The sequence below is a fragment of the Coturnix japonica genome, chromosome 8 (genome assembly GCF_001577835.2).
Source record: "Coturnix japonica isolate 7356 chromosome 8, Coturnix japonica 2.1, whole genome shotgun sequence".
In the NCBI taxonomy this organism is placed as follows: domain Eukaryota; kingdom Metazoa; phylum Chordata; class Aves; order Galliformes; family Phasianidae; genus Coturnix; species Coturnix japonica.
Window position 1 is genome coordinate 25,616,436 of NC_029523.1, and position 27,303 is coordinate 25,643,738.

Sequence of the window (27,303 nt, forward strand, 5' to 3'; positions counted from 1 at the left end):
AGTTTCCATTCTTCACATTTCAAGAACAAACACAGCTTATAACAGACCGCTCACCTCCGTGAATGCTGGTTTTGTGTTTTGAAGCCTTGCAGGTTTTAATTCACGTCTGAGGTGTTGGTGGGGATTTTGATTGACCACAGGCCAGGATGCTCATTGCTTGTGCTCTATAGCACAGTGACCTCAGCAAAGGGAGCTGCTGTGACTGGGCTGGTCCGGCTCCTTGTGCTCCAGATGAGGGATGGTTCTCAGGTCCCTATAGCCCTTCACATGACTGGGTATGGATGACAGTGTGTTCTGCCTTCTGTGTGGCCCATAACATTGCAGAACAAGATCCCATATACCCTAGAGATCGGAGGAGTGAAAAAGCCACGAAGAACAGGATTAAGGAGATTAGAAATAGTCGATCCCTCTGTTCTCAGTCAGCAGCACTGCGGTTCTCTGCCTGGTGCCTCACCTTGAGCACCATGTGCAGTTTGGGTGTTGGGATATAAAAAAGACATAATGCTCCCAGAGGGTGCATTGCCTCATTTAGTGCTTTGATCATGTTGTCTGGTGCCATCCTACGGAGGGCTGCATGTAAGACTAGTGTCACTGTGAGAGCCACTGGGGAGCAGCCAGGTGTTGGTGCAGAACATCTTTTAGGTTGTTAGAGTAGTGTGGCAGTATTGAGGATGGACCTGGTGATCTTGGAGGTCTTTACCAAGCAATTCTGTGATTCTGTGATCTTCTGGTTCATGGGCACTTGGTGCTCTTGGTCCCCAGGCCTCAAATGTGGGGGCTGTGGGTGTGAGAAGGAGTGATTTGGATTCTGTGCTGTCCCCCTTTGGGTTGCCAGGTCAGGAGAAACCCAAAGATGAGCCCATCCAAAGAGGCCTTTGGTGTTGGTGGCCTTCCAGTGCTCCCAGCAGCTTGGTGAGCAGAGAGAGGCCAGCTCACGTGTCAGTTGGGTGACCGGGTTTAGCAGATTTCCAGTGGGAGAGTGGGAAGAAAATTCCCTTCCCCATGATTTATTTACCTTTGTTTGCCCAACTGATCCAGCTCAGACGTGTCCCAACACTTCCTTTCATTGCAAATCACTTCACTGTGGAAAAAGCCCCGCCATGCGGCGTTTAATCAGACACAATGGTCATAGAATAAATCCTTCTCATTCTAAAACATTGATACGAGGGAAAGGAAAATCTATCAGAAGTGAGAGGATCTCCAGAGAATGGCCAACAAAAGCCAGGAGCTGAGAGCCTTCGTCTACTTTGCCATTATTTATCTGCTCCCCTTGGAGCCTGGCAGTAGAATTTGACAGAAGTAATGTGTTACACTCTGCTCAGTGCATGGTAAAATGGGCTTTGTAATGCATGAAGTCAGAGCTAGAATTATAGAATGATAGAAAGCTCCAGAGTTAAAGAATGTGGTAATCCTTTAAAACTTCCTTGTAGGAACAGCACTAACTTCATAGTGGGATTTAATACCTCATTACGAATGATGTATCTGCTTCAGGTTGGGTACTGTGGAAAGTTGCCTCTCCAAAGAGTGGTCAGGCACTGGAATGGGCTGCCCAGGGAGCACCAGCCTGGGGGTGTTGGAGGAAGGTGTGGATGTAGCACTGTGGGCCGTGGTTCAGTGGGAAATACAGGTGTTAGGTGGGCAGTTGTGCTGGGTGATGCTGGGGCTATTTTCCAACCCTGGTTTCTTCTTAGAATCATTTCTGTGATTCCACGATTACCTTTTAAGCTGATTTGACTGTAAAACTCAGTGGCAGCATCCATCCTTGTGGCTGCGTGGTTACAGCGGTGCAACAGCAGTGCCTGGGTGGCAGCTCAGGGCTGTGAAGTCTCCTAAATGAGGAAGTGTTCCTTATTGTTCCGTCGTTGTTTGTCACTTGGAGGTTTTCCGTTCAGCCCGGCGCACAGCAGCGCTCAATCAAAGCCTACTGAATTCTGTTAAATGAGCAAGTAATTATATTTCTCAGCGCGGTTCGGTGGATTTATTGTTTTGGCTGATGTGAAGACTTATTACTCCCATAATTGAGATAAGTGCATTTTCATTGTGTTCTATTGCTAATAAAATAGTTGTGATTTAACATCTTGCTGGCTTAGAGCAGCTAGACCTTGCGCCTAATTACAGACTTTTCTTTTGCTTAAGATTCTGTGCGACGGAGGTTGAAAGGGTTTGTTTCCAAGGAAACAAATGCACTGCACTTTCGTCGCATAAAACGTTTCCTGACAGAAAATTCCATAAGCAGGCTCCCAGGAGCTGCCAGCGGCACACGGTAACTGCAGCGGCTGCACAGCTCATCTCCAGCAGCACAACCTGCTGCGGGCTCACCCTGCTGCCGTCCCCACGTTGCTGCTGGGAGGTGCTGGGAAGCAGCAGTGGCAGAACACCAACGCTGGCATCGCTGCTGGAGTTTGTCAGCGTGCTTCAGTGGTGTTTCTTCTGCTTGTGCATTGCACACGCTTCTGCAGTAATAGCAGTGTGCTAGAAGCTCCCTTCATGGATAAAAGGATGCACCTACTCTTCTGTGTTACAGCTCTGCATTTGCACGGTGCTTTTAGTTTTCATAGTGGGTTGATAAGGAAACTCCTTTGGCGCAGCTCAGGCGTTGCGTTTTGGCAGAGCAGTGCTTTGGGACTTTAAATGTGGAGCGGGGTGTGCAGGGGCTGCAGCACACTGCCACTGCCCAGGGCTGTGCGTCCCTGATGCTTTCCCACTGCTGCTAATGACGGCAGAGGCTGTGTTACCTGGGCAAGCTTCTTGTGCTGCTGTGTTACATAAAGTGTGTTCAGTGCCATCTGCCTGCTGGGCTGCTGAGGGTGCTGGTGCGTAGCCTGCAGGGTTGGCTCTGACCTGGAAAGTGCTCTGCTTGGCAGCAAAAGGAGATATCCCCTCAGGTTGTGTGTGTGCCTTCCTCAAGTCGGGGTCAACGCAGCCAATAGCTCAGAAGGCAGAAATGGCAGTGGCTGTAAGCAGTCTTTTCCCTTGTGCTTCTTCAGAGAGTTGTTTGGCTTTCTGCAGAGCTGACTGCCACCACCCCATCCCCTGGTGCAGGGGGAGGAGTTGTGGTTTGGGGCTCCAGCCTCTGGGGATGTATTCAGTAACCTGCATGCAGTGACTGCACCAGCCCTATGGAACACGTCCTGCACGTGGTCTTGTTCCACCTGCACACAGTCCAGAAGAACCATAGAATGGCCTGGGTTGCAAAGGCCCACAGTGCTCATCCAGTCCCAACCCCCTGCTGTGTGCAGGGTCACCAACCAGCAGCCCAGGCTGCCCAGAGCCACATCCAGCCTGGCCTTGAATGCCTGCAGGGATGGGGCATCCACAGCCTCTTTGGGCAACCTGTTCCAGTGTGCCACCCTTGGGTGCATGGTTCTTCAGAGCAGGTGCATTTCCTCTCTGAACATGACTCTTAAGTTCTGCGTGTGTTTCATGGTGTGTTGTGCTCTGGTATAGCGATGGTACATTCACTGTGTTTGCAAAGCATTTAAGAATTATTGTTCTAATTTTGCACAAAATCAGTTCTCCAAAGTCTTCTGGCTTGCACGAATTAGGTAGGGATATGCGTATTGTCCTGCTGCTGGAAGTTCCATGAGACTGATTTCAATATGAAAAACCTGCCATTTTCAACATGAGATATTTCTTTGTGAAGAACATGTCTCATTGAAAGGGAACTTTCAGTACTCAGAGGAGATGAGTTATTCAACAAAATCCTAACGTTGATATCTCAGTGTCTGGAAACAGATTCAGGAGGGGTCAGAGGAACTGAAGATTCGCTGCTGTTTGAAGTTCAAGATATTGTATTATCTTCTTCAGAGTGTCAGTACAAAGGCAGGGATCATAACATACAGAACTGGACTTATGGCAGGAGATGGGGTCCAGGAGGGTCAGCATCTGCTCCCATGGAACAGCGATGGGACGAGAGGTGCCGGCCTCCCGCTGTGCCAGGGCAGGGGCAGGCTGGGTGCTGGGGGACATCTCTGCTCCACAGAGCGCTCAGCACTGCACAGCTGCACAGGGCTGGGCTCACATCCCTGGGGGCGTTCAGAGCTGTGGGATGAGGCACTGAGGGATGAGGGCAGTGGGAGTGGGGAGGTGGGCTGGGGGAGCTGGGAGGGCTTTTCCATCCTGAATGAATGGCTCTGTGGTTCTGTGATTTCACTGGTGATAGCACGCTCTGCTTGGCATTTTTTTTCCCCCTGTCATGAAGTCAAGTGAAAATAGAAAATATTTTAAAGTATTTTCATGCAGATGAATTTGTACTCCAAGGAAAGTGAGAGCATGATGGGAGCTCACAGTGAGGAAAGGAGCAGAAAGGAGCAATCTGAGTGCTGGAGGAAAGTGCCGTGTTCCCTTGTCTGCTGTCAGGAAATAGCTCCTTAAGTACTGCACTCCCAAATTGGCGTCTGCTTGTTTTAACACAGACTGCTGTAAGGTAAAAATACCCCTCCTGCACTCAAGCAGCTAGGAGAGCTAATGCTCTTGAAAACTACAGCTTAAAGGGTTGCAGACAAAAAGAGACAAAAAGAATGTGTTGAGGGTAAGAAGTCATAATATTATGACCTACCTTAAAGAGGCAATTATGTTCTTCACACCTACCTCTGTGCAGCAGGTGAGGCGCGCAGCAGCCAGCCAAGCACTGTGCTGGGGCTGCCTGGCCCTGGGTGCAGTGGGCTGAGGTCATAGAATCACAGAATGGCCTGGATTGTAAAGGCTCACAATGCTCATCCAGCTCCAACCCCCTGCTGTGTGCAGGGTCACCAACCAGCAGCCCAGGCTGCCCAGAGCCACATCCAGCCTGGCCTTGAATCCTGCAGGGATGGGGCATCCACAGCCTCCTTGGGCAACCTGTTCCAAGCAAGGACCCTGGAGATGTGGCACAGAGGGATGAGGTCAGTGGGGTGGATTGGAGGTGGGCTGGGGGACTTGGAGGGTCTCTCCAGCCTTCATGGTTCGGTAGTTCTGTGATATCCAACCCATTGCTGTCCAGCTACTCGGTCAAACTCACCTCCTAGTGCCACTGTGCTTCCAACTGCAAACAATTAGAGAACTTTTTATCCTCTTTGTTGAATGTCATCTAGAAAACAACCATCAGCTCTTCCTTACCAACTGAGGCAGTGCAGCAGGAGCATCTCAAAAGCACCAGGGCACTGAGAGCTAATACATCTCACATTAGGCATGAAGCTCATTTCGTAAAATTTGTGGTGGTTTCTGTTTCAATCAGATAAATGATTATTGGTTCTGGTTCAGTCCCTTCGCCTCCTGCCATGGGAGCGCGTGTCCCCTGCAGCATCTCTTCCACAAATTGGTTTCAGAAAGCTTTGGAGTTTGGAAGTAGCCAAACTGGAACATGAAATTAAAGCCCCCTAAAGGTACAATAAAATAGTAGATCAAAATATGAGCTGGTTGGAAACCTGTCCAGCGTGTGTACTTCTGCTGCACACAGCGTGTGCGTAGCCTTAAGGCCCTGGTGTGCTGTTAGCAAAGATGAGTGCTCTGAGGAGGTTGTCCTGCCAGGACCTGCTTGGGAGCCGCTTCAGGACCTCCTGCGGGCGGCTGCAAAACTGGTGGTGCTGTGCTCGTGGCCATGCCGCTGTTGTCAATTCCTTATGTTGTTTCCTACTGAAGACTTCTCAGAACAGTTTGCTGTGACGCTGCAGGAAGGATCGGCTCTCAGTGAGCTTATGTGTTCAGGAAATGTGGAGATGTGGCACAGAGGGACATGGTTAGTGGGCATGGGGGTGGGTTTGGTGGGTTTGGAGGTCTGCTCCTATCTTCATGAATCTATGATTCCGTGTTTTATTATTGCCTTTCCGAAGTATATTTTTCAGCCTTAGCCGGAGGACGCAGGTAGTTAATGCAGTGGTAAGGTAGTGCGCTGGTTGCCTGCTTCACAGCAAGGAGGAAATTAGAGTTGCAAATTAGAATGTCATCATCGTGCATCAGTGTGGCCAGAAAAAAAGGCAATGAATGGAAGGCCTCTGCGTGGCCGAACAGTTGGCTGGGTGTGCAGGCAATTGCATCACTTGCAGATCAATAGATAGCTTTGTGCTCTGTAAGTCAGCCCTGGTAGGTGTGTGTGCTGAGCAGAACTCTGTAAACGTTCGTGGAAGGGTCGATGCTGCTCTGCCAAACAGCTCCTGGAGTCCTGGGGAGCTGTGCTGGGTGCGAAGCTGGATTCTGGGAGGTACTTCCCCTGCACCATACGTGTGTCCGTCTGTCCATCCATCTCAGTGTTCTTCTGCCTGTCTGCCCATCCATCCATCCACTTGTCCATCTGCCCATCCACATGTCCATCCATCCATCCATCCATCCATCCATCCATCCATCCATCCATCCATCCATCCACTTATCCATCTGCCCATCCACATTTCTGTCTGTCCATCCATAGGTCTGTCCGTCTCTTCATCTGTCCATCCATAGGTCTGTCCGTCCATCTACCCATCCTTCCATCCACACGCTCATCTCTACCTCCATCTGTCCAAATGATTCTCACACTTTCAGATTTCAATATGGGATGTTTGCATATCACCCTGATTGTTCCACTGGTAACCACGAGGAGGAAGACAAAATTTTCTTCTCGGTGTGTTCAGTATCTTATTTATTTCTCTGGGGTGAAAACCCCAATGTGTTCTTGAAGGGTGCATGGCCTTTAATCTGGGAAGAGATGCCATGGGACATGTACACAGATGTGCTGCACTTCTGCTTTGTCTCCAGACACCGAAAACACCAGGTGATTTCTTTCAGGCTCTGTACTGCTACTTTCTAGGCACAAAGAACATTCCTGAAGCTTTGCAGCAATCTGCTTTTGGTTGGGAGAATGAAGGTAAAATGTGCTGGAGGACCTGGGGTGCTCTGGGCCAGCGTTCCAGGGGCACAATGGAATTATCCACATCACACTGGGGATGGTCAAGGAGGAGAAGAGCTGGAAACGTGATGTGAGATGCCATAAAAATGGGAGCAGGGATGGAAGATGCAGCAGCTCAGTGTGGTGGGATAGAAAAAGAGCACATGGGAACTTCTGCCACCAAATGAGCAGTGAATTCATCTTGTCTTTTTTCCAGAAGCAGTGGGAGTCATGCTGCAGGCCAGCGTGGTGGGCTGGAGTCTGGCAGGATCTGAAATCTCACCAGAGGCGTTACTGCTTGTTATTTATAACGTAGCTGTTGGGCCCCAAAGCCCCACAGCGCTGACGTGAATGCTGGGAACAGCCCCAGCTTGGGTTCAGCTCATTAAGTGGGCTGCATTTCTCTTATTTATTGGTAAATTAGATTTCAGCCTGCCCCACGGCTGTGGTTGGTTCATCGAACCTCTGCAGCGCTTTCAACGTGTGAGGTGATCGGTGTGTTTGTGATGCATGGAGCATGTTTAGAACAGGCTCAGAACACACAGAGGGTTGTGACCCGCTGCTTTGGACACGGTGCCTGCAAGCTGTGCCGCACCCATTGCTGCTCATGGCGAGGACCCTTCCGTGGGGATGTCAGAGGGAAATGCCTCGAGAATCCCGTTGGGGGAGCTCCTGTAAGGGGATGTGCTGTGCATCTCTTAGTGCTGCCCGCCCTGCAGGCAGCGTGCTGCCTGCCTGGCAGAGCACCTTCCCCATCTACCTGGCACTCCCCAGCCCTCCCCTGCCCCCCGTGTCCTCCTGCCCTGTGCCTTACACACCAGGGCTGTCACTGCTCACATCCCCAGCAGTGCCCGGCCCCGCGAGCCAGATGCTCAGCAGCGGAGGAGCTTCAGTGTCAATCCTGTAAAATTCCATTTTACGCAGAGACTCAAAGATCTGCTCTTGCTCAAAGCCTCAGGATGCGGCTGCGGCTGAAGACGTACCTGCTTGGAGCGTTTTCCTAGAAGCAGATGCAGGGAGCTGGGCTCTGCTCTGAGCACAGACGCCTCCCCGAGTGACGGAGCAAAGCGGAGCGTGCACTGCCTGTGCCAAGGGCCGTCCTCGGGGCTCGCCCTTTGATGCCATTGCTAACCCAGGCCTTTGTCACAGAGGAGCGATCCCCTCGACTTGTCACAGAGATGGGAGCGTCGGAAACTTGGGCTCAGCGGCGGCTGAGTGAGCGATGAGTGTGACCTGGGGAGGATAAACAGGAATGCGGGGATGGCTCTGGAGTTTGGAGAACACCCGCTGCTGCTTTCTTTTCCCCCTCTGTGTCAGTGTCACTGGAAGGGATGATACAAATGAGAGCAGGAAGCTGCAGTTTGGGTTCTGCCAGAAATAGATCTTTTTTCTTCTGATAGAGATGAAGAACTATGGGAGTCTGGAGAGGCTGTTCCGCGGCACCCTCACGGTCTGATTGCCAAGTCGTTTGTATTCACGTACGAAGTGACATCCACCCTGAAATGGGAGTTGACATGTAATCAGAAAGAATAAAAACTCGCGGAGGTATCTGCGTGCCGCTGACACAACTTCAGCACGAGGGGAGCTGGGGGCGAGCGCGGAATGTGCTGAGCGCACCCAGGAGACAAGAGGAGGAACACCAGCGTGGAGGATGTTGAATGTTAATATTGCGCGTAGTCGCCGTCATTCGTGGATTTGGTGAGTGTTACTTGTTCTGTTCTGCCCGGATCAGGCAGTTCTGGTGGGCAGGAGGGCTCAGACGTGTGCAGCTCTGCACTGGGGAGCATGCAGCTGTGTGTTTGGAATTGTGCAGCTCTGCGTGTGCTGAGCGGAGGCGTTGGCTGCACACACACCTTCCCCAAGTGGAACATCTCTGCGCTGCTCACTGAGTGTTTCCTTCTGTGCTGACACCCCGATTTTGTAGAATCACAGCGTGGCCTGGGTTGCAAAGGCCCACAGTGCTCATATGGTTCCAACCCCCTGCTGTGTGCAGGGTCACCAACCAGCAGCCCAGGCTGCCCAGAGCCACATCCAGCCTGGCCTTGAATCCTGCAGGGATGGGGCATCCACAGCCTCCTTGGGCAACCTGATTTGGTGGTGGTGGGCATGGGGGTGTGGGGCTGTGCTCCCAGGGCTGCACTTTGTCCCGCATTCTGCTCCCCAGCGCACTTTACTTTTGTAGCCAAGGTTCTGGTTTTGGAGGTGAGGTGTGAAGTTGGTGAGTGCTGTGATCTGTGTGTCCTTACACTGCAGAGCAGTCTGTGTTGCCTCTGTAGCACCCTGTGACAGTATAGGGCACATGGAGAATTTGGCGCCCATTGGTATGACCTCCAATGGAAAGGTGGGATCCTCAACCAAGAACTGAGTTCTGTGCACAGCGTGTGTTTGTGAGGAGTAGATTAGAAATCTGTAGGCACAATTTAGAAAGAGAAAGTCAAATATTTTTCTTAGGCTCACAAATGGCAGTAGGAGGCATAAAGAACGCACTGTTAGAATGTGTCCTCGGTGAAGACAATGCCTGGCTGAGGCGTGATCTTTAACAATGAGATAATTGTGATTTAATTGGCTCTGAGTGATGCAAGGAGAGACAAGCGCGTGCCTTTGCTGTTTGAAAGCCTGGGGGAAGGGTTCTACCGGGCGTCCTGGAGCCGTCTCCATTGCTACTGACCATGTTCCCCAGGCTCCAAATGAAACAATCTCTCTCTTCTTGTGGGATGCTCCTTTGAGCCAAGCTCCCATATGCATGTGTCAATGTATGTACCTGTAATGAGTACAAAGTCCCCGTTCCCATCTCTCCAGCTCCATGTTGCAGTGCTCAGGGGCAGGTTGGCCTTCAGGCACTGTGGCTGTTCTGCCTCACAGGGCTCTGCTGATTCTTCCTCCTTCCCATGGAGATGGCAGCTGAAGGTTGGTGGCCCACATTGCCCTGGGAGTGCATGGCGGTGTGACGGTGATGTGGTCAGTGGGCATGATGGCAATGGGTTGTTGGTTGGACGCGGTCATCCTAGAGGTCTCTTCTAACCTCAGTGATCCTGTGATGGTTCTGGGGCAGCAGGCTGAGCCTGGGAAGGGGAGGCTGGAATTGAGGCCAAGGCAGCTAGGGCAGCTCGACAGGGTACTGAGTGCCGTGATGTGCTCCCGTTCTGCACACTGGTATCACACCAGTATGGTGTGGGCTGTCAGACCAGGGCGGTGGCTGCAGGACACAACTGGAACAAAATGAGGGCAGGAGGGCACAGATAGGTCAGGCTGCTGGTTTGCTGCTGATTTTTGGGATCCTTCTCTTCATTCGCTTCTCATCTCGTTTTAAGCATTTCTTTTTTCCTTTCTGTGTTTTAAGGGAAGCAGAAGCACTGTAGCAGAGGGATTATAAAGGCACAAGCAGTAGCTTTGTGGTACAGGAATGACATTTCTGAGAAGCCCCTGCGGTGTCCTTGGACAGCATGGGCCTTGGGAACATGGCTGCATTCTCTCCCATCATGCTGTGGCCTTTCTATTTCCATATCCCTTACATAGTTGGTATTTAATCAAGTAAAAGTGCAGCTATAATAAGCAGGAGGAATCACCTGTGGTAAACTGGACAGGCTACAGAGATGCCGAAGAGCAGCCTGGTGCAAATGCAACAGGAGGCGATGCCTTTTACTAGCAGAGGGATAATTAGCATGACCATTAATTACAAATCCATGCCAGCCAGTGCAGATTCCATGCCTGCTCTTTTCCGTGGTGTTGCTCACCATAGCAGAGAAGGGTCCAGCACTTCCCTTCAGTTCCATTCCCACATTGCGGCTGGGTTGGGGCTGGACTTGGGGATCTCGGAAGTCTTTTCTCACCTCAGCAATTGTGTGATTTAAGCAAAGAAGGTTCTCAGTTGGTGTCTCGGTGCTGTGCTGCATATGGCTTTATTTAACCTTTTTGTTAATGATCTGAAGAATGAAACAAACAGCATGCTAATTAAATGACGAGATGCTGCTAAAGCAGGAAGTGTTGCCAAGCCAGTAAGGAAAGAGAAGCAGGGGATAAACAACGATGTTGGGATCGCATGGTGGAGAGACACAGAGGATGCTGGGGGCTGTTTGGGAATCCATAGTGCTGTGAAGGAGCCAGGGAGGGCCGAGCTGAGGACAACTTGGAGCTAAAGAGCAGCAGCACGCAGCGAGGCCGAGGGTTGGTGAATGGGGTTGGGGGGTGGCACCTGCTCGCTGCTTCCCTGTGCTGTTCAGACAGCGCTGAGAACACTTTGTGGGAACAGGCAGTGAATTTGACGTGGAAAAAATGTAAGAAAGTGACGTCACTTGTAAGCGTGGTTCTTTTTCCAGTGCAGGAGGAGTGGAGAATTTCAGCTGAGAAGTAAACTCCTTCAGCCCTGCTGTTCTTTCCATTAAGCACTTTGTGAGATGAGGGATGTCTGCGGTCAGAGATGTGCGTGGTACAAAAGGGCAGGATGGGGGGTCAGGGTCCCTGCATGGTGGCAGCCCTGTGGGTGTCCCCAGAGACCCAAACCGACCCCGCTGAGGTGCGGCACAGAAGCACAAACCCACCCTGTGCTGCATACCAGCATGTATGTATTTGTAGAGCAAACCGTTGCTGTTTGCTGTGGGTTTCTTGAGGCTCTCAGCCTCCTGCAGTAGCAAAACATTTCAGCTTCTCCATCTGCTTGTCGCACACCTGACTCGGGCTCCGCCAAGCTGGCACACGGTTGGTTTAAGTTCAGCCATAGCTCTCACATCTGCCATAAGCAGGTGACCCCTGTCTGCTCCATGGGCTGCATCAGATGCTGTGCTCACATCTTGCTGGGAGCAGGTGGGAGCAGCACCAGGGGCAGCGTGCTGGTGCAGGCTGCAGCCCAAAGGCTGAGCTCGGTGTGCAGGTGCCGCTTCTGGCGGAGGGGAGATGCGCTCCCATAAAACACCGAGCAGCTTTTGTTTTTATGATACGACCGCATGAATCCTGAAACCCCGAATCTGTTTGGTTTAATAGTGGGTCCCTCGTGGCTAATTCTGCATGCAGCGCACAAAGCAGCGTGACTATTCTGGGATGGGATCCCAGTGACAGCGGTGAGTCATCGGCCGCAGCAGCAGCGATGATACCAGGAGCTATTTATTGCCGCTCTCTGGGCTGCGAGTTCTGCTCCGCTCCGAGTTCAGCTGCAAGTTATGTAATTATTCCTCCTGGATGGTTTTTCTGATTGGTTTGTAATTACAAAACATTCTCAGAACACTTCTGTGTTTTAAAATTAAGACCTCGGAATGACTTAATGCAAGAACGAAGAGATGAAATCCTACTTGGCTTCTATATTGTTTTCCCTTATCAGTTAAGCAGACAGCTTTCTGGATGCCACTGTACAAACTTCTCTGCAAAGCAACGTAGCATGTGATTCCCTGCTTCAATCCGCTTACAAACAAGGATTTGGGGTAGAGTCATCGCAGAACCAAGCTGCTGCTGGGTTCCTCCATCACCCTGGGCCAGGAGTTGCTCTGCTGCTGCTTCCCACTGTGAGAAAAGCCTGCAGGGTGGGGGCAGCAGGAACCTGCCCAGAGAATAGGGTTAGGGTTAGGGTTAGGGTTAGGGTTAGGGTTAGGGTTAGGGTTAGGGTTAGGGTTAGGGTTAGGGTTAGGGTTAGGAACCTGCCCAGAGATTGGAACCTGCCCTCCGTGCTGAAGCGCTGCCCTGAGACTGAGCTCAGGATTAGCTGCAAAGCCACAGAGAGGGTAATTCTCCCATCTCGTCTCTGTTTAGAAGGAGAAATAAGTGCTTTCCTTCTGTTTATGATCTGTCCCTCGGAACTGCGCTGTTAACTCAGCACAGGATTTCAAGTTACAGGAACGGCATTAATCAAGGCTCTGGAAAGCTCTAAATCAAACGTCGCCGTGCCATCCCTTACGTCAGTCTGTGATTCTAACACTTGTCAGACGTCACTTTATTTCAGTGTTTATTCTGTGCTGCATTTTGACATTTCTCTCTGACATGTCTCCCTTCCTTAGCATAATAGTGGGCATCTGAGGGTGGTTTAGCAGCTGGTTTGGGCAGAGATGTAACCTGGAGATACAAAGGCAGAGGTGATGTGGGTCTGTCGGGGGCACCTCTCCTGGAGGATGGCAATAAGACAAGAGGTGTTCCTCTGTGTCCCAGCCCCAAACCCAGCTGTGGGAGCCTCTCTTGTCCCTGCCATTGGGTCTGGGTGCGCTCATCCCAGCTCAGTGTGAGCAGGAATGTGTCTGGATGCCATCCTGACAGTGCGGTGTGTTGGCAATACTGGGGGGGAGAAATCCATGTCTGTAGTGGTGTGGATGCGTGGAAAGGCATCCTTGAAAGCCTAGAGAAGGAGTATTAACTGAATGGAGAGGCAGCTGCGAGGGAAGTTCTGAAGTGGGTGCGTGTTGAACGTCCTGGTTTCGCGGCCATACAAAAGGCTGCCTGCTGCTTTTTCATCTGTAAAGACGGCAGATTGTTTGGAGTGGGACTGGGAGAACACGCTGACCCCTTTTGCTTTGCTGCAGTGACACTGCACAGTGCTTTCAGAAATGGAGATCTCCACCTCCTGCAGGTATCCCAGCCGGCAGAGCAAGCCCTGCTAACGAGCCCGGCTGATGGCTGATGCCATACTTAACATTAGTTTTGGATTGAAGGTGTCACGGGGTGGATTCTGATCAAAGATAAAATAAAATAAATCTGTCCTCAGGAGGAAGCACAGAAGGTTGCCGAAGCTGTAACAAAAGCATTGCCTTCAGTCAGGTTTGACATTGGTGTCACAGCACAGGGTAGGGTAAGTTATGTGCCAAGCAACAGACCTGCATGCTAAGGTGGCCCTGGCAGTGCCCTGTAAGCAAATCTATGCCGTGGGGAGAAGCTGTGCAGCCATCCCCCATAGGAGCCATGTGTGGTGTGGGGTGAGCACAGCAGCCCCACATCTCTGAGCCACCAAACCGCCTTCATAGGGCTGCGTGGTCTCTTCTGTTATTAAAAAAGAAAAGGGAAAGCTCTCATGGGCATGAGTGAGGACTTATATAATAGTTTGCAATGGTTCCATCAAAGCCATTGTACTCTGTCTTGTGAATATCTATTTAATCAGTGGTTTAAAAAGAGCTCTTATTGGTGCTAAGTGATTCCTCTTTCTTAGGCTGCAGTGAGAATTTCAGGCTCTTGTGATGAGTGTGTGCAGCTCCTCTGGGGCTGAATGCTGCTGTTGATCAGTCTTTGTGCTGGGGGGATTCCAGTGCTCAGGGAGGCCTTTGGGTGGTCCAAGAGCCTGGGAAGGGGCACTGCCTGTGCATTACGTCTGTGACAAGCTGCTGTGCGTAATTAACTGCTTTGTTGAATTGAAGTGAAGGGAGAGGAGTTGTCCTACCTTTGCCTGTACTGCTGCTGGTGTGAGTGTAAAGGTAGGCAGCGTTGCAGTGGTTTTGGTGTGCAGCTAGTTAGCAGCATGGCAAGTTGGCATTGTTAGATGAAGCCTTGGGGAACCGTTCTTGCAGCATCTCAGTATTTCTTACGACAGTAATGCTGACAGCCTGGGCTGAGCGTGCTCTGGAAGGTGTTGAAGCCACGATGAGCAGGCTGTGTTCCTGAAAATGCCAGCAATAAATCCCCGCTCTGACGTTGGGTGCCGTGCAGAAGGTCTCAGCGTGACACACGCTGCTTTCTCCTCCATCTCTGTAGCTGTGCCTGCTGGGCAGCCTCCCTTGACCATTTAAAGTAGCAGAAGATGAAAGCCACAGTGTGTTTAGAGGTGGCTCTGCTAGGAACAGAAGGGCCTGACACGTCCCTTTGTTCCCCATCTCCCAGCACCCTGCTATCTCGCTCGCCCTTCACATGACTTGCCACCAGGCCCCCCATATCTGCCCGCTATCTGATGTTCCCGGTCAGATGCTCCACATGCTGACGCTGGGTTATTAATACCGCCGCTGCCATTTGCTCTGGCTGGCCGCTCTGAGGGGATACCCACCACTTCCTCCCACCCACTGCCTGTGATCTTCATCTTTCCCAGACGCTCCCTGGGGCTGGCAGACGGCTGCTCGCCCCGTGACTGATTGCTTTCCTGGACACCATCCAGCTCCGGGCACATAAACACGCTCAGAGGAAGGCTCAGTGCTGGCAGGTTCCTTGCTCAGGGGGAGAAACAGCCCCATTTCTGTTGGGGTTCACCAAAGGAGCAATAAGCGAGGGGGGGAGTTTCAGTAATGGGCTGGGGAGGGCAGGTGCCCACACTTTAGCACTCATTCCAGATGTTTTCTCTCCTGTGTTCCATCATTTCAGCCGAACCATTCTTTGTCTCCATTGCAGTAACTCATCTGTGCTGACTCTCTTCTGGTTTTGCATGCAGTTTCTCGGTTTCTTTCTAGATGGCTCCTTCTTGACCTTGATTACTGCCACCAACTTGTCCTCCATTAGCTCAGCGCAGCCCTTCCTGAATGCAATAAATTCTCACGATGCCTAAATTCTATTAGCTGTAGAATAAAGCATTTATGAAGATGACTTGAGCCTGAAGCACAGTCAGATACAGCGGCTTTGTGCCGTGCCTACACTTCTATGCTTATTCACACTGAAAACTTCACCTCCTGCATTATTAGATGACAATTGGAGGTAGCAAGCACTATTTTTTCCTGACCCCTCCCCAGTGTTTCTGGCTGTGTTGCTGCACTGTTTGCCATTACTGGCCTTGATGCCTTATAGCTGCATCCAGTATTTCCAACACACAGGACCTTTTTTCCTCTATGCTCCCCCGTCTGTTTCTGTGAGCAGCACAGCGCTGTGATTTGAAGTGACTCCGGAGTAGCATCTCCAGCAAGTAATTGTCAGCATGAGGCAGGGCTTCAAAGGGATCGCTAATGAAGATCAGAGTGAGCCCTGCAGCGGGTCTGGGGAAGATTTGCATGTCCAGAGAAGTTGACAGCGTTACTCAGTGATGTTTGGGGTGCCAGCAGTGTGCTATTGCTTTCACAGCAGAACAGCTCTGTGCCGGGGGCCTTTGTGGGTCCAAGCAGGTGCAGCAGGAGGCAGCGTGGGGTTGTAGCTGGAACATGGAGTTATTCGGGTTGGAGGAGACCTCCATGATCACCAAGTCCAACCTTCAGCCCATCCCAACCATGCCCACTAACCATGTCCTGGCTGGAGTGTATAACTTCAAGCACAGATTTCCCTTTTCTACCTTTCACTTGGCCTCTTTTCCCTCTTTCAAGCATCCTGAGGGAGGAGCAGTGCATGCTAAAGCCACGGGCAGGGGGAAAGCCGATGTGTTGGATCATGCCAATGGATTTATTGTCGCTGGTGAAACCACTCACAGGAGTGTGGCTATGGCAGGGCTGCGGGGGTTGCAGGTGCTCAGTGTGCTGCATTGGCACCATCCCTCACTTCTGTGGGCTTCATCCCATGGAGCCTGCATGGAAGCAGGGATCAGCCCACAGCATGTGTATGGAATGGAGTGGAATGGAGTAGAAATGGAGTGGAAGGGGATGGAGTGGAGTGGGATGAAGTAGTTCCATTGGAAGGGGCATTAAAGATATCAGTCCCAGCTGCATGACCACCTCTGGGCTAACCAAAAGTTTAAGCATGTTATCGATGGTGTCATCCAAAGCCCCCTGGACACCAGCAGGGGTATCACCCGCCTGTCCAGGAAACTTGTTGTGGTGTTTGAGCACCCTTATGGTAGAGCAGCTTTTCTTCATGGCTTGAACCTCCCCCGGTGCAGTGAGCAGTTCAGTGGTGGATGCGGCCATTAGCTGTGCTCAGTGTCTGCTGCTGTTGCTGGAAGAGAACAGGAGTGCGTGTGATTGGAAGATGTGAAGCAAGTAAAATCTTGCTGAAATGTAACCAACCAGATTAATTATATTTGGGAGGGCTGAGCTTGCGAAGGATTTAATGATCTGAATACCATCTCAGAACATTTTATTGTCCTTTTGCTGGCAGGAATGTGGGCACCAATTATAGAAATAAATCAAAAAATCAGGTCAAATAGTTATTTTATGAGCCAAGTGAAAAGGCTGGGTGCATCTCTTAATGCCGGGGTGCTTTGGGGAGGAAAGAGAAAGGCCCTTCAGGAGTAACATTGCTTCCTGTGGGGGCTGCAGCCACAGCCCTCGTGTTGTGTGTGGAGGAGTGGAAACATGGAAATGCCCAATGTGGACAAGAATCATAGAATCACACAATGTCCTGGGCTGCAAAGGCCCACAGTGCTCATATAGTTCCAACCCCCTGCTGTGTGCAGGGTCACCAACCAGCAGCCCAGGCTGCCCAGAGCCACATCCAGCCTGGCCTTGAATCCTGCAGGGATGGGGCATCCACAGCCTCCTTGGGCAAACCACGGCGCCCTGCCTGGTTCAGAGGGGGTTAAGCACCACGGTCTTTGTGTTTTGTGTGATGGATCTGGTTTGCACTGACCACTTTGTGGAACCACGAGGGTTGGTAAAGACCATCACCTCATCCAGCTGCCAAGTGACTCAGACAGACTCATCTTTGCTGTCAGTCGTTCCGTTTGTTTCCCAGATGTGTGCATGAAGCCAGGCTGTGCTAAGCATGGCTCCTCCTGGCACGTTACTGCCTGTCCCCTCCATTTCTCTGCACTGCAATGAAATCTTTTGCAGGTGCCCCTCGGGTGCGCAGGCACTGAGTTGCAGCTAACTTCTGCCACCTGCTGCCCTGCTCTGCCCTGCATCCCCTTCTGCTCTGCTTCCTAAGGGCTGCCATGGGAGGAGGAGAGGGGCTGCTCCGAGTCCTGCTGGCCAAGTGTGGAACGTCTGTGTCATCAGAGTTAATTTTCTCAGTAGAGATGGATTAATTATCAGCCTGTGGTTGTAGATGCGGCAGTTACAGAGCTGAGTTTCTTCTTATGGCTGGAAATAAGGTGTAGTCAGGCTGTTGTTGGTAGAAGAGCAGATAACAAAGAGGAAAAGAATGTAACTGAGCCATTACTGGCTCCAACTGAGCAGTTGGGTGAGCGGATGCTGCAGAGCAGCACAGTATATGCAGGGATTGCCTTCCATACACACCAGTGCCCTGCCTTTGGATTTCCAAGGAAGGAATCCGTGTCTGCACTGGGAATTAATGTATTTAGTTGCTTTAGTTAAATGCGTGTGCTCCTGTAGTTCTTAATTCTGGAAGCACCGTGTGCAGGACCAATTGGTGTGGGATCACCTATGGCAGTGAGGAGTGGACGTGTGCTGGGGACCCAATCTTTGCCTTTTCCTCCCCAGTAAGTCGGTTCTGGAGCCGTCGGAAACACCTTCCTGCCCCTGGAGCACGGGGGGATAAAAGCAGGAGCCGAGTTGCAAACAGCCACCTGCAGTGTATGATACTGATACCTGATCGCTTGCTCCTGAAGTCATCAGTTAGTAATGCAAAGGGTGCTTGGTGTGGCTGAGCAGCAGAGCAGAGAACAATGGCTCTGTCTGTTGCTGCTTTCTGAAGGGTGTCACCTGCCCGAGTGCCCAGGGTGACCTCAGCCACGAGCAGCAGCCAAGCTGAGAAACCATAAGGAAGTGGGTGTAGAATGGAAATGGTGACAGACAGCCCGGGTTCTCTTTTCCAAACCTCCGTTTTGCTGCACAGCTGTTTGACGTTGGCTCAGCTGAGATGTGAGATGTGGTTGGATGGAACCTTGTGGGATCCCAAAACCTGTCTCTAAAAGCGGAGGAGGACAGTGTGGCACTGCCATTGTGCTCAGTGGGTATTGCTCTGTGATGCAGTGCCTTCCATCCCCACAGCGTTTGCAAGGATGTGGGTGAGGTTTGGCACATCCACATTGTGCAGTCAATGTGCTGCACTTGGGAGAGCCATGCACAGCTGCCCAGGGAGGTGGGGATGTCACCATCCCTGGAGGTGATCCAGAGCTGTGGGGATGTGGTACTGAGGGATGTGGGCTGTGGGCATGGAAGGTGGGCTGGTCTGGGCTTAGGGATCTTGGAGGGCTTTTCCAGTGTGAATGACTCTGTGGTTCTATGCACTGCAAGTTGGCTGTTGGCAGGCACGTGTGATGCAGTCTGTGCTTTGTTTGCAGCTTCGATGTGGAAAATGGCCCTTCCCCCGGCCGCAGCCCGCTGGACCCGCAGGCCAGCTCCTCCTCGGGGCTGGTGCTGCACACCACCTTCCCTGGGCACAGCCAGCGCCGCGAGTCCTTCCTGTACCGCTCAGACAGCGACTACGACTTGTCGCCAAAGACCATGTCCAGGAACTCCTCCCTCCCAAGCGAACAGTAAGCACAAACAGCTCACATCATACTTGACAGGAGCAGAGGCCGAGGGCCTGCGTGTCTTCCTGTAATCCCCAGTAAGAGGTGCCTACGGGCACTACGCACATTTCACAGCCCAGCAGACAGGTGCTGCCATGGCCTGCCCACCCGTGACTCCCTCATCCCCATCCCATCCTGCAGACACTCACTTTTTCTCCATAATCCAGTAGAAGAGCTGTCAAAGCCAGGGGGTGGAATACAAGAGGACCCCGGTGCCACCTGAATCTCAATGGGAATGTGGTGGATTCCCATGGGGGAGCAGAGCATCCCTCCTGCCCCAGCACCCCAAGCCCAGAGTGTGAGCACTTTGTGTTGCCAGGAAATCCCTCCCGGTGCTGGCGATGCTGCCCTTCCCTCCGAACTTCAGCTCAAACCTTCCACGATGAAAACACGCAGTGTTTGGATAACGTGGAGCACGGTGACACGAGAGCCAGGAAATTCAGAGCTGACCTTTACCCAGGCCACAATGGGTTTTTCCAGCTCAAAATGAGTGCATTGCCCTGCCTCTGAGTTTCCAGGCTGTCGCTGCACCATCCCCATGTACTGCCCCCAGCCATGGCCATGCAGGGCATCCATCCATGTAGTGATGGTTGTGCTGTCCTTCCACCCATCCACAGTGACTTACGGCCACGTTCTCCATTCCCCCTGCAGGCACGGAGATGACCTGATCGTCACGCCTTTCGCTCAGGTGAGTTGGGAGCTCGCTGCCTCTTGCACGAGGCCGGCTTGGAAAGGTTTGTCCTTGAGAAGTGCTCACAGATCCCTTGTGCTTGCCCCAGGTGCTGGCCAGCTTGCGGAGCGTGAGGAACAACTTCACTCTGCTCACCAACCTGCACGGCACGGCCAACAAGTAAGCGGGGATCCAGGGGTGGGGGGCGGCGATGGGGGAGCGGGCGGTGGAGCCGACGCTGTCCCGACTTTGGCCGCATGGGGACGCCAAAGCTCAGCCGGCCGCGGGGTCCCTTGATGGCTTCGCAGCGCTCAGCATCGCGTCGTGCCCCCCCCCGTGCCCCCAGCAGAGCTGCCCCATCCTTGAGCTGCCCCATCCTTGGGGACACCCCCGTGCACCCGGGGTCGTGCTGGGCACGGAGCTTTTAACCCCGTTGATTTCTGTTTGCTAGATGTAATGGGTAATGAACTGCCACGTTCCGAGGTGGAGGTTAATAGAAAAACAGATGGCTGAGAGAATGGATCCTTTCCTTGTTATTTTCTTGTGGGTGTTTTTTTTCTCTTGTTCCGCTTTGCTTTTCTTGAATCGCCGAGTATTTTGGCAGTTCCTAATGAGGAATCTGAATGTGGGGCCGGAAGGAAGCGAGGGCGTAACCTGTGGGATGCAGCGGCTCCTCGCAGTGTCCTCCTGAACACATGCCCAGCTCTGCTTGAGGCACGGAGCCATTCACCCAGCCAAGGTCTAAGCCATCAAATGCTGAAGCCATTACACACCCAGTGTCCACATCCGTGGCCAAATGCGCTTCCAGGTGCTGCAGAGCTTCCCACTCAGCCTGCAGGCAGCCCTGCTGGGTTATGCTGTGCTGCCAGCTGCTGGTTGTATCCTACATCTCATGATACCAGGCGTTCTTAACAGTCTGCTCTGGGGATCACGGCAACCTCTGCTCTTCTTTAATCCTTCCTCTCCTTCCTCCCTCCTCCGCCCCTGCTGTTCCAAGAAGGGAGAAGAGGATGCCGTCCCACTTACTGACAGAGGTGTTGGAACGTATGAACCTGAAGGGCTGGGAAAACACAAAGAAAACAACAGTCATCACTTGATTTTTGATGTGTTTGGACGGTAACATCGGGGGTTTTTCAGACAGTTTCCTGAGTGGAAAAGAGGGGAGGGTGATTAATGGCTTCTGGAAGGCTGAGTTTGGCAGATGGAGAGCAGGATGCAGCAGCAGGGATCTGACAGCAGCTCCGTGTGACACCCGTCGGCTGCGGTACCCCAGAGGGGACAGAGATGTTGGGATGTGGATGGATGGCAGCTCCCTGCCCACTCCTTCACTCCTTCACAGCTGTAGAAACTGGGATGGGTGCAGCCAGGACGTCACTGAGGGTGCTGGGAGTGGTGCTGTTGTGTTTGCAATCTCTGCAGTGGGGAATACCCTTCTGAACATGAGCTCACCCCTCCCTGCCCCCCTGAGGGCACATCTCTGCACCGCGGCGGCCGGAGATACCTGGAGCGCATCTCCACTGATACCGGCTGTCCCTAACCAGGAGTTTCTGTTTCCCAAAGATTCCAAGATTTCAGTTTTCAAAGGCTCGTTGCAGGCAGGTCGGGGCAGATTTTCAGAGGAGTCAGCACCCAGCGTGCGCACAACAGGACGAGCCCTTCGAAGAATCCAGGGCCCGCCGTGCCCTGCGGAAAAGCAGAACTTTTGGAAAGCACCCGGAAGGTGAAGGGAGCCCCGCTCAGCTCCGGGAGGAAGGTTGTGTCCGAGGCTGCAAAGCAGGGCTGTGGGCTGCCCACCTCTGCAGGTCGCACTGGGTTGGCCTTCCTGGAGTGCTGCTGGAGAAGCCCCTATAGCTGCAATGGCAGCAGGATGGAGCTGCTCACCGGCTCTGAATGCAGCTTCAAAGGAGAGGCAGCCAAAAAATGGATGTTTCGTGTTCGGTGTCTGAGTCAGAAGGTTGGGGCTGGGAGGGACGTGAGGGGGATCCGCCTTTGGTTGGAACCTCTATGAAACCCCTTTGGGAAGCAGAATGCCCGGGTTTTGTTCCTGCTTAGCCTGGAAAACTGTCCTCAATCCCAAGCAGACTGCCTTGATTCTCATCTGGTAACTTCTTCACAAAAGAAGACCTTTCTCCTTTCCCCCTTTCCCTTTTCTTTTTCCTTTTCCTTTTTCTATCCCCTTTTACCTTTCCCTTTCTTTCCTTTTTCATGTGAATAATGGTTTCGACTTGAAAAAAACCAACAGTTTGATTTGGCAGACGTCACAGTGGAATCTTTTGACGTTTGGAGAAATATTGCACCATTTTTTCCAGCCCAACCTGCTTGCTCAACGTCAGCCAAATCTGCAGATAGCTCTCAGCCCTCCTGGAATCCACTGTTTCCTGACGGAGCTGCTGCTCCTACTCAAGCAATGCCATTCTGTTTTGTTTCCAAGCTCACGCTGTTGGCTGCAGCATCTCATTATGTGCCTGTGGGTGCTGCTCTGGCTGCTCATGGTGGGATGTAAAGCCTCACATCTCCATTGCAGCCCTGGATGTGCACACTGGTGTAACAACAAGCATTGCTTTGGGCTTCAGACTGGACTCGGCTGGTGAAATACCAGCAGGAGAAGGCCTTGATGTGAGGCCCCACTGAGCCCTGCAGTCACAGCACCCAGCCCTTGCTGTGCTGGACCTCAGTGCAGCAGATAAAGTATGGGATGAGGGCACACCTTTTCTGTTGTGAGTTCTTTCTAGCATGTATTTGTGTGTGTGTGTGCTTAGCCGATGGACAGAAGGCATTTGGGTTATTCTAACAGGTATATTGTATTGCTTGTGAATTGCTGATCGCTGGGAAGTGTTTTAGGCTTCTTTGCGAACATGACAACAGCCTTTTGGTTATGATTGTTAGCAGTGGTAAAAGCAGCACCTGTTGATGGAGTTTTCTTTACCCCTTTTAGGAGATCTCCTGCAACGAGTCAGCCACCTGTCTCCAGAGTGAACCTGCAAGGTATGTGTGGGTCCTCAGTAATCACCTGCCTGCAAACAGGAAGGCTTATTGCACATGGGTTTACTCGTGGCTGCTCCTCGCTCCCCAAGCCCGGTGTAGTGCTGAGCTCTTTCTGGGTTACTCCTGCAAAACCAATGCAGGAGCACTGCCAGGCTCAGGTTGCTGCTGTTTGAATGGTTTGGGGTTTGTGTTTACCTTCGTGTTAGCATGAGGTAGAACATGATTTTGGTTCGATAGTCATGGCCACAGTGACTGCAATTGCTCCGAGTCCCCGTGCAATGCAGGCCTGGGCAAGCAGCAGCCTACAGCCTCCAACAGGCTCAGGCACAGCTGTAGTTTTTATCCTGTTTATTTCAGTTTGCTTCCATGTGATCTATGTAAAACTGCGATCTCAGAAGCCTCTCTCGGGTGAAACTCCCTTGGCTTTTGTTAGGCTGCCCTGGAATGGCGTATTTTTTCCTTTCAACGTTTGTTTGCAGTCTTTTGAAATACCACATTTAAGCAACTGAATGGGAGCAAAGTCAGTCGCTGCTCACCCCGTGTTCATCCCCACGCTGGGTCAGTGGCTGCAGCTCACAGCCTGGGCTCGGCTCCACCATGGGGGTGAATGGCACTAAGGGGGGCTCTGCACTGTGTGCTGGGCTGGGGCCTTAAGGGAACCCCTCTGGAAGAGCACTGGCCCTTCTGGCAGTGATGGAGTTGATACCCCCCCAGGGGAGGAGGTGTGGGTGGAGGAGTGCTGGTGTGCAAGGTGTGATCTTGGCCTCTCCTGCAATTCCACTCTAGGAAGGCTGAGTAAAACCACGTTATTGCAGCGTGCACAGCCTGGGTAACTGTCATTTCCTTTCACACTGTGTGTTGTTTACTGTCTGGGGACTTGAGCAGTCCAGGAGATTTCCGGCTTGGATTCCTCAAAACTTGGTGGTGGAATGTGGAAGTGGTGGCTGCAGGGAGAGCAGTGATGGTGTGAAGGTCCTGCTGCACATTGCCCAGGGAGCAGCAGCAGAGCTGGGCAGGCAGGAGCTCATCATCCAGCACTTCATCCAGCACCGGTCTGAGCAAGACTTGGCATTTTGGCCCCCTGTGAAAGGCTTCGTGGAACATTTCATAAGCTTTGCATAGATCTGTTTATATAGCTCACAGAATCTGATAACCGGGAGATAATTCCCTTCCAGGAACTCTGAGATGAATTTTCTTAACGCTTACTGTGGAAACAATAGCTTTCCACTTCTTAACACTTTGTGGGCATGGAGGAAATGATACTATTGCACAGCACTGCCAGCACAGCAGAGGGATGATGGGTACCACAGGTAACCCCGTAGGTAACCCCATAGGCAACCCCAGCTCCTGATGCCTGGAGCCTGCAGCCACTCCAGCTCCCTTTCTGATAAGGGGCTGGTGTTGCTCTGGAGGACCCATAAGGAGACAGCAGCTGATGGGAAGCCCACTTACACCATGATGAACTGAGCCCTTGTGCTCCCCACTCACAGTTCTAGTGTTCTGGTGCTGTGCGGATGGGTGAGTAACTGAAGGACGTTGTGACAGTTTGCAGGCAGCAATGATAAGAAACATGCTTGAGGTTGATAGGAAATGGTGTTATTTCCTGCACAAGGAAGCAGGGCTGTGTGCTGGGGGCTGTGGGACTGCTCTCTCCTCCCACTGCTGGTTTTCTTTTGGGGACCTCCTGCCTTCATCCCTACAGCTGCTGCCGTGACTTTCAGCCCATCAGAGAACAAAGATGCTGGTTGCTTCCCAAAGGAGATGCTGTTTCAGTGCAGAAAGAGCAGAAGGGCTCAGGGTGTTTCTTTCAGTGTGTCGATCCAGAGCTTAGGAGCAGAAGGAGGGATGTTCCCATCACCCCCATCCCGCTGTGTCTGAAGGGATGCTGTGTTTTCCCTGCAAGTTTTGGAGCAGGAAGAGGTGAGGTTTAGACTGGGGCCACACCGTGTTGCTCCCTTCTAGATAGAAGGACGTGTCTTTAGCTGGGATGTGCTACATCCTCTAGGTGGGTTCACTGGCAAAGCTCAGTGTTTGATTTTGGCTCTCCCATGTCACACGTTGATTCATAGCCGCACCACCACGAGCGACTGGCATCACTGTGTGCACCCTGCGTGTGCCTCCTCTTGTCTGTCATTAGCAGTGATTGATATCCTGTTATGAGCAATGCAGGGCTTGGGCTTTAAAGCAAACCAGCTTACATTCATAAAATCCCCCTGGGGGGACACAAACTGCGCACAGCTTCGTGCTGCAAGTAATGCACGGCAGCTGGTTGGTCCAGCAGAGCCTCAGGGCTTTGACAGTCGTTTGCCACCCGAGTGCTCCCAAGGAGTTGCATCAGCAGGACCCAGACCCATGGCGGAGCGGATGGCCTGTGCTGGGTGATGAAATTCTGCTTCTTGCTTTCATTTTCTTGAAAACATGAACAATTCTGGTCAGGCTGTTGGTGGGGAAGAGCTGTTCCCAAGCACACAGTGATGTCACTGGAGGTTTCAGAGCTTTCTTAACCTTATAACCAAGCCATAAAAGGAAGAGGGATATGCATTGGACATCCTGTGTTTTGTCCCTGGTATCAGCTTAAGTAAACCTGGCAGATTTTTCCTGTTATTTTGTTATAACTGCAGATCACAGGAACAAACAGAAGTGCTTGTGTGAGTTACCTAAGGAACCTCTGCATGGAAATATGAAGCAGCAGCAAAACGTACATCAGTCCTTAATTAGCTCCTGTGCTTCACAGCTGGGCGGGATGGTGGGGCTGGCTGGGACCGTGAGGTTGGTGGCTGTGCAAAGCACTGCAGAGCACAGTTATGGGGGTGTGGGTTTGGGGCAGGTGCTGCCCCACCTCCTTTCCCGCAGTTACAGAAATGAGCAATAGAAAAGCAGTGCTGTGCACATCCCTGCAACTTCTCTCTTGTGCGCTTCTCTTTTCTCGTGACATCTGTTGCAGTCACTTTGTTTGACCTCAGTGCTCCTCAGATCTCAGCTCAACCCTCAGCGCTGCACTTCCCAGTTCACCACCCTGGGCACTCGTGAGGGGTCTTCAGCCCCCGCCCCATCCACTCAGCTGATAAAACCCATGCCCAGCAGCAGGTCTGTCGGCCCCTGCTTAGCTCTGTTCCTTCCTCACTGCTGATTTTCCTTACTGAGCCCCTTTCCCTCCTGTCTAAGCCATGCACACCTCATTCAGCCTCCAGGAGCACAACTGGATGTTGGGACCCGACCCATGAGTGCTGGGCATCCCTGCACGCTGGTTCCCCAATGGGTCACTGCCCCGCCGTGCTGCCATTGGGACTGCAGAGCTCCTGCTGCTGCCCCTCGGGTGCCTTCAGCACTGAATAATTGCAGCACGTCCTCACCATTAATTATACACTTAGCAATAATATGTCATTAGCTATATCGCTGATCGGCTTTGCAACCTGGGGCTGCAGGGGGGGAGGGGGCAGCACTTTGGGCTGTGTCACACACAGGCTTCTCTGGGCTCGTGGGATTGAAGCTTTGTTACAGTTCCTCTCTGGGGGTGGGAGGGAGAACTCGGTATTCTTGCTGTGCCTTGGCCTCTGCTTTCCTGCCCGTCCGCACGTTTGTCTGTGCTGCTCACATGCCTTTACACGAACCCAGAACTTGTACTCTTTCATTTTTCATGTGGGTGTAAGATGTACACAGACTCGTGTGTATGAAGCATAAACAAAGGACTGGATAACACCGGTGCCTGTGTAAAAGAGAGTCCCAGCTCCTGCAGGGGGTACCAGGTCCTGTGCACCGCTCAGCCCTTGGCTGCAGCCACCATCAGCTCCATGCAGTCAGATGGGGCTTTGCTCTCGCAAGGCGCTGGGCAGGTATGAGGGAGGTGATTCATGCTGAAGTCCCGTTGGCGTGCTTCAGGCTGCCAGCAGTGAGTGCAGCATCCCTTGGTGTGCAGGAGGATGGGATGAGTTGGTGCCGTGCTTCTGATGGAGAGCCACACAGCACCACGGAGCTGAGCTGAAAGCTGCCTGTGCATAGCAGCAGTGAGGTGCTGGAGGCTCATCCCTAAACATCCTGCACCATTCTTAATGTGGTGCCATAATGATGCTGGCTCGGAAAGAAGCAACTGTAGAATAAATCAGATGGATGGCAGCTTAGAGCTGTGGCAGAGCGATGCTGAGGCTGTTGAACGTGAAGCAATTGCTGCTGCTTGGGGAAAGCAGAGGTGTTGCAGAGTGACCTGGGGAGGTTCCATGCAGCAGGAGGGCAGTGAGCGCCCTTGGATCTGGCTGGGACACCCAGCACTGCTCCTGCTCTACCCGGGCAGTTCGTTCCCACGCAGTCCGTTTCGTGTGTTGCTCCTGCCTGCAAACACACACCCCCTGAAAGTTGGACTCATGCATCTTAGTAAGTATTTCAGTTATGCTATTGACGTCAATGCAGTCATTAAATAGATTGCCGGCCCTCCCATCGGCAGACCTGTGCCAAAGACCTAGAGGCAGGCACATTTTAAAAGAAGAACATCAGGTTTTCTTTTAGCAATTGGAGAGAAAAAGGGAAAAGTTTCTCCGAAGTCGCTGTGCTCGGCAATTCTGAGCCTCCTGATTTTTCCCTTAAGTTTTTGAGCTT

The 27,303-nt window shown here is 52.1% G+C and overlaps 1 protein-coding gene across 2 annotated transcripts in view; it reads left to right on the forward strand.

The window, feature by feature from the left end:
• The window catches only part of PDE4B (phosphodiesterase 4B), a 130,757-nt gene that overhangs the window by 67,423 nt on the left and 36,031 nt on the right, over window positions 1–27,303 (forward strand). For both annotated transcript variants that reach the window (XM_015870790.2, XM_015870791.2), the window contains 4 exons: window positions 18,828–19,022; window positions 19,710–19,746; window positions 19,838–19,908; window positions 22,664–22,713. In XM_015870790.2, coding sequence (XP_015726276.1) covers window positions 18,828–19,022; window positions 19,710–19,746; window positions 19,838–19,908; window positions 22,664–22,713 — 353 coding nt within the window. The remainder of the gene's footprint in view (window positions 1–18,827; window positions 19,023–19,709; window positions 19,747–19,837; window positions 19,909–22,663; window positions 22,714–27,303) is intronic.